We start from the raw sequence: 10,062 nt of genomic DNA on the forward strand, positions 1-10,062 counted from the left end.
ATAATATGTATTATTTAGTTCTCAATTAACATTACAAAAAAAATAGCTTCTTTAAAAACAATCGGTCATATAGTCGAAAACTTCAAAAAAAAAACATAAAATTATGAAATTACGGACGATAAACCAAATTATTATTATAATTATTATCTATGATTTTATTATTCGCTATTTCGATGAACTGTCACTGTCTAACTAATCTTATCTTTACTGTCAATTTGACAAAATATGGCAACGGCATCTTCGGCGGTTCGCGTGAGCAGTTTATGATAAGACAGAAAATTATTAAACTGTGCATAATTGAATTATGTAAATAAAAGTGTCAGGGAAGTGAGTTCACAAGTACAATTTTTGGTGCAACCGTGTTTCGCTACAAGCACATAATCATGGATCTCCACATGCCGGTCGATCCTAACAAGGTGACGAATCCAATTTTTTCGTCGTATGATTATTTTTATGATCAATTAGTTTTATTAATCGTTAAAATATTAGGAAACACTTTTACCTTAATTACCTTGACAAATGAGTTTTTTGTTTACTTAAGACAATTAGAAGATCTAACGTACTTAGTGTAGGTACCTAATTATTTTAATATCTAACTTTTCTTATTTATAATATGAAAACCTACTGCCATGAAAGTAAAGTATTTATTATTTGCATGACTAATGACTGTAGTATTCGTATCTTATCAAGTTTCAAAGGAACTCTTAATAAATTAAGAATTAACGCCAAAACGAAAATATATTCAGGCGTATTTTCAAAGCCATTATATCTATAATATTTATTATATTCTAATAATCACGCTAATAAAATTACTAGTACAAAAAGAATAAGAAGTTTCAAAGATTTCATCTTAATTTCAATTTTCTTAACAAATGTTTAGCATATTTTAGCAGCATGTTCTTCAAACATTTGTTTGTACAATATATGTATATATAAGTTTGGAAATGTTGATTGGCAATAAAATTGATTCCAATTGGAAAAACAACTAATGTTTTTTTTTTATTTTCAGACATATGAAGAGTTGACTCATGAAGAAAAATTGAGGTGAGACTCACAATAAGCATAAGAATAAAATTTATAAGTTAAACTAAATAATAATGTTAAAATAATGTATCCCTGAAAATGTATCCCTTAAAATAAATGTACCCCTATGTAAAAAGAGGGGTGTTATAAGTTGAAAGTGTGTATCTATCCTATTTGTCTGTATTTGGGTTTGTAGCTCTTTAATGGATTTAATTTTAATTTCTTCTTTGAAAGGTGAGTCTGTGTTTTTATAAGATATAATAAATAATAAAAGAAAATCTTTTTAGCTTTTTTAATCTGCTATTTTTTAGTTTACAGGGTCGAGGATTTTTTAATTTTATATGGTTTATTATTACACACTTTGTAATAAAAGTTATTGGTTTAATTTGTAACTAACTAACAATGTAATCGAACCTTGGAAGTCTATTTTAACCTTAATTGTTGTATAAATAAAATATTACTGAATATGGACTGCTCACAATAAAAAATGGTGAAAAGAAAAATTGTTGTATGGGAATGATATTTCGTACATGGAGTTTAAAACACTGGACATGAAAATTTTTATGATTTGATGTTTTGGAGCTGATGTGATGGTGGAACCATAAGATAAATAGTGGTACTTTTCAGTGACTAGTAAGCTCTTACAGTTTGAGCTGATAGGAGTAGTAGATAAGTAGGCTTTGTGTAGTTATAATTAATTTAAACAAAGCTCTCCAGACATTGCAGCTATTACAGATATTGCAACAACAAACTTTACTTTTGTAGAGACAAAAAAATCAAAAAACTTTTCTTGACACCAAAAAAAAGTTTCATGGCTTTCTTAGAAATTCTATTTACTTTGCAATTTAGCATGATACTGTTTTCTTTTAACTGAATACACTTTTAATTGCCATTTTCTCGTATTTTTCATATCTGCAGTATAATGGCATTATTTTTATTATTTTCAACGTTACTGTTAACTGAGTGATATTTTCTGTCATACTTGATATGCTAATACTTTGTGATACTAATTAAATGGATATGACTAAAATATAATATTGTTAATTGAGTTTTATATGAGTCGGCTAATGTGGATAGTATTTAATGTTTTAATCAAGGCCATATATAATGAAGTGAATGAAACTTTGTAATAATCATTTTACTGTGAAAAGTTTCTTCATATTTTTTTTAACAATGTCTGATGTTATATTTTTTGAGTTTCTTCAATTTGCTTAGTTGCAAATATAAATTGTGTTATAATGAACAATGCAGTATAAATATGCAATTTCTTTAAGCCGCAATCTCTTTAACCTGTTGTAATTGAAGGGGTTGGAACCCTTTATGGGCCAAATCTAGAGGAACCACCATCACACCTGTTTCTACCTAATAATGAAAATGTTATCCAACAGACATATTTCAGGCCTTCCAACGTAGTCCTCAGGGGTATCGACACATTTTAGCTGCCTTCTGGTAGAACATTAATATTATCTGGGTTTAGTTTTGGCAGTAGATGTCACTTACCTTAAGATGGACTGCTTGATTGCTACTGCAATTTAATAATATAAGCTTTATTATCAATTGATTTTATAGATATGACCACCAAAAGCTTCATGACATGCATAAGGGGCATGAGACGATGCACACAACAATGATATTGATACTCATCTTTACACTCATTGTGGTGCAAATAATTGTCGTTGCGTGGAAACAACGACACTACAGGTCCTATGCGGTAAGTATTATTAACTATCTCCATCTGTAAATAAATCCGTAGGAGACCACTGCTGGACACAAGGACTTAAATTTCCTGTGAAATATTTATTTATGTCTGCTTTATAAAGTGGTATTATTGCTGCTGTTTCTGGGTTGAAGGGTAAAAGAGAAACAATTTCATAAGGCATGACATTAGTTGTCGTCAGAGCTACACATTTACAGCTAATTACAGAAAGCATTTTTATTCTTTAGACACTACTTAACATCACGTAACTTTTACTACACATGTTTATTATTTTTGTAGAAATATTTCATGTATAAGTTTTAAGTTAAGGCAAGGTGCTATTTCAAATATTAATTTTATATTTTCAGTTGTTTACAATGATATCGATGTGGTCGATTCCGTTAATAATGAGCATCAGGAACCACTGGTGGCGGTTCATCTTCGTGTGGAGTGTGTTCACGATTACCACTGGCTTGGTGATACGGAAATCTACGACCAAACCTATGGCCGTTACGACGCCTAGGTAAACAATACTTTAATTTATTTTATGACAATATTGACTGTAAAACAGATGTTCACAGCATGTGTATGAAACAGACAAGGCTTATGTAGCTTCTAAAACAGAGGTCATTCAGAGGTATTATTTTATAAAATTCTATTTTATCTTGTATTTCTATTTCATATCTAAAAATTACTTTATGTATAATAATTTGTATATGTATGTATGTATATAATATGTATTACATTTACTTTTTATGTATAATAATTTGCTTTATTACAAAATTGGGCAATATTTGAATCGCTAATAGTAATGAATAGCCTTTACAAAGTGTGAACCCATAATAGGTCTCTCCATGTCTGTACAAGTTAGTTGTACAGGATATTTTTTTAATTTTTACATTGATGTGCTATGTTCATGTATTAAATAGTTTCTATTGAGACTTTCTGTAATAAAACTTAATGTAATAAAGCTTATTTCCAAATATATTTAATTTCCAGACTGGTATACAAATGGTTCCTGCTCATATACAAGGTGAGTTGCGCGGTGGGAGTGGTCGGCTACATCGTGATGATGCTGACCTTCCTCGGCTGCAACCTGATCTTCGGCCACCGTCCTCAAGCCTGGATGGATTTTGCCCTCATGTTCCTATTCTACGGACTGTACTTTGGCGTCCTGGGGAGAGATGTTGCAGAATACTGTGCTGATAAGATGGCTGCGTCTATCGGGGTGAGGAAATGTTGTATACATTGTTTTTGTAAGACAATTGCATGTGCCAGATATTATATATGTAACATTGCGTGTATACAAAACAGAAATAAAAAATCTAACTAAAGCAACCCTTATTTAAACTCACTTTTAATTGATTTGTTAAGATATATGGAAGAAAAGCTTATGGTGTTATAAGATTTATATTATCTGTAGTACGGTTCTCTTGTAGACTAAAGACTATACCATTCTTTAATACTTTTATTTTAGTAATTGTAATAATACAACATGATTATATATTGCATTACTGTTTGTATTGATTTAAAAGAAAATCGTATATCTTGTGGTTGCCGTCATATCTGAATTAAGAGTTCTATCATCTCTACAATGTAATTCAAGTATTCTGACACAATAATATACGCAACGATAATGATGATTGTTTTCAGTATTACACGAAGGAGGGTATACCGACGCGGCAGCTGGAGAGCAACGTGTGCGCGGTGTGCGGCAACCAGCTGCTAGTCGACGTCAACGTCGAGGGTGTCATAGGTATACCGGATTTGTCGCTTGGTTAAGTATTGATGACCATTCTCGAATATATGTTATTTATGTGTTGGGTGCAGATATGAATCTGAAGATTTTTTAAGTACTAGAACGTTTTTTTTATGATTACGAGGGGGAATCCTTCAAAAGGTACCCGGTGCCGTGAGAGCGACACAGGGTTATGCGGGACTCTTACCGCATTAAAGCCTGCGTAAACGGCTCCGGGATCTCCAAAGGATCGCAACCGGAGTTTGGAGGAGAGAGCTGTTTTTGCATGTATTTTGTAGAGCCCCGTGTCATAGCGCTCCGAGACTACCTCCTGAGGTCGTCCTGAGAAATTAATTCAATAATGAACGCGTAAATGAACGGTAATGTAATTTTAAGTCAATATGGTAGTCTATTACTATGTTAAACCAAGATGCAGCAGCGCAACAGATTGATTCATAACACAGACATTTATGAAAAATCTGGTATTTTATTTCAAAATAAAATTATCGTAAACATAAAATTATGTAAATATAAACTTATATTTTCATTTTACATTATAAATTTATATTAATTTCTCTTTGCATCGCCGTGTCTATACTCCGTCCGTATAACTCTAATTTTCTATAATTCTATATCCATCCTTTTTACTTACCATTCATTCAGTGTGTTTTCATTCATTCGCATCACACGTTAAGCCCGCTCCACATTCTCGCGAGAACGCGAGAAAAGCACGAGAAACGAGAATGTGGAGCCGATGCGAATCGGGTTTTCGAGAATGTGGAGCGGGCTTTACGTTTGTACGTTAACGTTTGTATGTGTGGTGTTCCAGAGAACACGTACAAGCTGACGTGCGGCCACGTGTTCCACGAGTTCTGCATCCGCGGCTGGTGCATCGTGGGCAAGAAGCAAACCTGCCCCTACTGCAAGGAGAAGGTGGACCTCAAGCGGATGTTCACCAACCCGTATCCTTTGCACTATACACAAATAACTCATTTTTTCGCTATTCTAACAAAATTAATACGTCAAAGAGTTTGTCGATGATTATATTGTTGATTGCAAGATACCTTATGTATGAAAACATATTTTTAATAAAATAAATTGGATTTTTACATATGCGAAAAAGGACTTGAAGAGTATCTGATATTTATTCGCAAAGTATTATCGAATTTGTAATTTTTAAAAATCTTGCACCTTATATATTTTTGATTCAAAATCTAAAGGTTTTTTTATCGACTTTCCAGATGTTATTCGATGCTTATGAATACATTTTTAATGAAAATGTATTTATTTTCCGTATTTGTGTACAAAATCTTGGAAAACTGAGATTTATAGAAAATAACGCTTTATTCAACTCCAAAAACAAAGTCTCAAAACGAAAAAAGAATTTTGAATTATTTTTTTACTTGCCTTAACCGTGCGGTACAGCTGGGACCGGCCGCACATCATGTACGGGCAACTGCTGGACTGGATCCGCTGGCTCGTAGCCTGGCAGCCGCTGATTCTCTTCTTTGTGCAGGGCATCAACTGGCTCTTCGGCCTCGAATAGCACTTGACTCGGAAGACCCACTAAAAGCAGAATGGTATATTCTCCATCTAGTGTGTCGTGTATTGAAAATGAATGACTTTGGACGATGCAAAAGTAATCTGTATATTTATAATGTTATTTTTTCGTATGTATGCTTAAGTTTTTAATTCGATAGAATAGACTTGTAGTGTCGAGTGATGTGGTGTTAGTGTGGTTTGTACAAGAAAAGCAGGCGTTATGGAAAGGAAATATTTTTAATATTTATTTTAGCAATGCATTATGATCTTAAGATACGCAATTTTTTTGATGAGCTTCACATATGATTATGTACTTTACTTTCGTTCGTAAATAAGTTGAAATATTATTTAACTAGTCGTCCTTCCCACGTTTATATGAAATAAATAAGCTAAAGATATATAAAAACGTAAATAAGGATCCTATTTCCACGGGCCATAACTATATTTCATTGGGGTTCGTATAAAAAATAGTATTATTACTTTGCTCGAGTATTCCGGTTTATAATTTATTACTATTTTAATATTGTTCTACTTTCTACGACTCAACGTTTATTTGTACGTTGTATTATATCAATGCCTATTTTTTTAATATACAGGGTGATGTTTTCCAGAGTATTTGGATGCCTAAATCCGTAAGTATAAGGAATAGCGAAAAATTCTTAAAAAAGTTACGAGTGAATTTATTTTTAAAAAGGAATCACACACCATGTATTATTGCACCGGCGGTTGGTGTCACTTAAAAAGTTATGATGAGAAACTTACAGACATTTTTTAAAAAATACAGTTAGTATTTCGCCTTTGTCACCATTTTCACCTTAATTCCGCTGATTCATCGGATTCAGGGTGATTAAATTAAAAGTGTGTAGTATGTGTACATAATAATATATTTTAATTCATATAACAGATATATAGATACGATCGATTTTTATATAACACCAACTAAATTGTATGCTCATAGAATCTCTATCTTGTTAAAAACTCTGAAATAATTAAGACTATAATAGTTGCAGCATTTATTGAGATTTAATAACATTACTATTACTGTCACTGCTGCCCGTTATTGATAATAGATCTATATAATTTTGCTTACCAAATATTTAAATGTGACTATTTGTGGTTTTCAGATTTTGATCTTTGGTACGCGAAACATTGGATAGATTGATTTTTAATAATGAGTGTAAGTGTACAAAATTGTGCAGAGTAATCGTGTAAATAAACTATGGCATATTCTTTAAATATAAGCGTAACGGATTTATAGTCGAATAGTCGTTAATAATGTCAGTTATTGCCACCAGAGGCGCCACTTATCACCACAGTAGGTTCATACAAGCAGCTGGAGAGTGGCGCCATCTATTCACAATATTATAGATACCCACCCCATTTGTACATTGGTAAAAAGGTACAATATACATATAATTTTTGTTACAATAAAGATTGCAATCCAAAATAGTGGTATTTCGTTTTGCTTCGTTCGTTCCTATAACAAACATACTATGGAGATTTTCGCTAACTCGCCAGGAGATGGCGTTACAAGTATTCTGAAACGCGCTATCAAAGTTTCCTTAACATCTCGTATACGTTAAAAACTCCATACTGAGACTGTCGGAATACGACCTCTTTCCAGCCAAGATCATTCCATCTGATAAAAGTTTTATGTCCAAATTGCAAAGCTGCCATTTTGGAAACCAATCTTTATGGAATCTAGTTATATAATTATAAATATGTTTTTATTTCATTTAACGATTATAGATACGGTGATTGTGATCGAGAGCTAAGTACAAGTGACTGATATTTTCATAAGTAAAATATTCGTGTTTGCACTTTTGCTAGAGATTTAGTTCCTTGATTACTAATTTTATCTATATTTTAAGAATACTATATCCGAGATTATAATGGGGTTGGTACCTTGGTAGCAGTAGCGGCCCTAGCAAACGTTTTAAGTGGTGCGACATCTCATGGTGGCGTCCCCTAAAACACAAAAATATACCATTACAAATTAAATGTCGTATCGAGACAAACATGTATTTTGCAGCTTAAGTAGCCGTTCAATTAAAAGCCTACACTGTTTGTTAAACCGTGACGCTTGGGTGTTTTCGGCGCCCATTGTATGCTGGCGCCCGGTGCAGTCGCACCGCTCGCAACTCCCTAGGGCCGACCCAGCTTGGTATTGTCCGCACCAAACTTCAAGTCCGCTCTGAAGTTAATGCGCGCAGGTGTCCGTCAGAGAGCCAACGCGGTCGCACACAACTACAAGCATATACTCCGTAGCAACGTAAGGGCACACTAACGCAGCTACTGTCTTCGTCTCGCTAATATCTACAATTTGCTATTGCGACGCTACTCGTTTCTATATTCGGAGCGGACTAGCAGTTTGACGCGAACTCTAGTATCGTTAGTCTTTTTTTGTTGATAGTTTGATCAAATGTTTGTTATAATTGATTAGTTAAAAATTTTGTTTTGTTTATATTGTTAAACATTTGTTTAATATATTTTTATTGGATGTAAAGAAATAAAAATTCTAAATTGTGAATGCCTTAATTGCCGCAATAATATTTCTTCTAATTGTGTAAAGTCTATATTTATAGTGAAATAATTATTTTAACCTAATTGTCTTTTATGATGCGTAAAAAATGTTTACATAATTTAAGATTCTTAGACTGTATTAATTTCTAGAAATATAAAAATCAGAATATTTTTAGGTAGATAAAAGATAATACTTAGTTCAATAAAAAAGTAAAGTGTTCTTCCTGTAGTAATTTATGTAAAACCCAGTGAACTTTGTTCTAACACCAGCTCAGCTTCTTTCTTTACCAAACAATCATAAGAATTAACGAAAGCCGAATGTAACTCGTGAGCTTTCGCGGGATAATCCATGTTACCCAATTTATCCATGCTAAAACTATCTATTTAGTCCACGAAAAATATCTATTTAGTCTACCTTAAAATCCAGCCTTGGAAACACGAAGTAAAATCTAATGAAAAAACATAGAGTTCTCTTTCTTGTGTAAATTACGTTTAAATAATAATAGTAATTGTTTTTAGAAAATTTATGTTGACTTGCTTCTTTAAGTCCTCTAATTATTACTGGTGATATCCATATGACTTACACATTGACGTGGTTTATTCTTCATTCATTATTCCATTATTACTGCCTTTTACTGTAAATAGACTGTAACGCACGTTGTGCGTAATTCAGTGTTTGTTGGGATTATTGAATTATAATAGCACTTTCAATTTTCATTATAACTTAGTTCAATATATATTTTAATGAAAAATGCAGGATTTTTTATCTCCTTCGCTCACTCCTTACTCACACGAGCGAGAGACATAGAAACATCGCCACATTGGATTTTTTTTAACCAAACTGCATCTACTAATAATAACTAAAGTCATCTCCCAATATTGTGTTCTGTGTCTGTATAATGTAATCCATACGTACTACGGTCTATCGGACAGTTTACCTGCGCAGGTTTGCCTGTATAAGACAACCGCACGTCGGTAGCGTGTATGAGGACGTTCCGGTGTTCAGTCCTATAGAGATGGTATCGACTGAAGACGATGACGTGCCTTACGGCGTCACACGAAATAATTGATTTTTGATCTTGCGACGGTGGCCTGCATAGGTTCGAACAACTGCACAGGTCTATTACCACACATAGTCCGGTGTACCTGCGCAGGCATGCCTGAACAAGTAGACCTCTCCGGTACCGTAGCGTGTATAGCAGGCATAGTAGAAAATCTTATTAATAGTACCAGTATTGTTTGTTCTAACTTTGTGGACGTGTTCTGTAAGGATTAAATCGAATTATAGGCATTTTGTATTACCAATATGTTATTTATTATTTTATCTTCCTAGATACTTAAGAATCACCTAAGATGTGGATCAAATGTTGAATAATCTGTGTGTTTTATTAATTTGAATCTAGTAAAAATATATATTACATTTTATTAAAATTTGTTTTGAATTGTATTGGCTCAAAAATACCTACCTCAGCTGTAACTAAAACTAAAAAATATTTTAACAAAATATTAAGAGAACTATACACACATGTGAATAGGATTT

The 10,062-nt window shown here is 32.9% G+C and overlaps 1 protein-coding gene across 1 annotated transcript; it reads left to right on the top strand.

Annotated features, from left to right (window-relative positions):
* Window positions 1–199: 199 nt before the first annotated feature.
* LOC140754218 (E3 ubiquitin ligase Rnf121) lies at window positions 200–9,953 on the top strand. The gene is made up of 8 exons (XM_073089169.1): window positions 200–416; window positions 1,010–1,044; window positions 2,593–2,734; window positions 3,088–3,242; window positions 3,719–3,947; window positions 4,373–4,475; window positions 5,287–5,419; window positions 5,883–9,953. The coding sequence occupies exons 1-8, from the start codon at window positions 384–386 to the stop codon at window positions 6,001–6,003; spliced, it is 951 nt and encodes a 316-aa protein (XP_072945270.1). The 5' UTR covers window positions 200–383; the 3' UTR covers window positions 6,004–9,953.
* The last annotated feature ends 109 nt before the right edge of the window (window positions 9,954–10,062 follow it).

Source organism: Epargyreus clarus, unplaced genomic scaffold (assembly GCF_041222505.1).
Source record: "Epargyreus clarus isolate Ecla_fem2 unplaced genomic scaffold, WU_Ecla_fem_2.2 ptg000029l, whole genome shotgun sequence".
Lineage (NCBI taxonomy): Eukaryota > Metazoa > Arthropoda > Insecta > Lepidoptera > Hesperiidae > Epargyreus > Epargyreus clarus.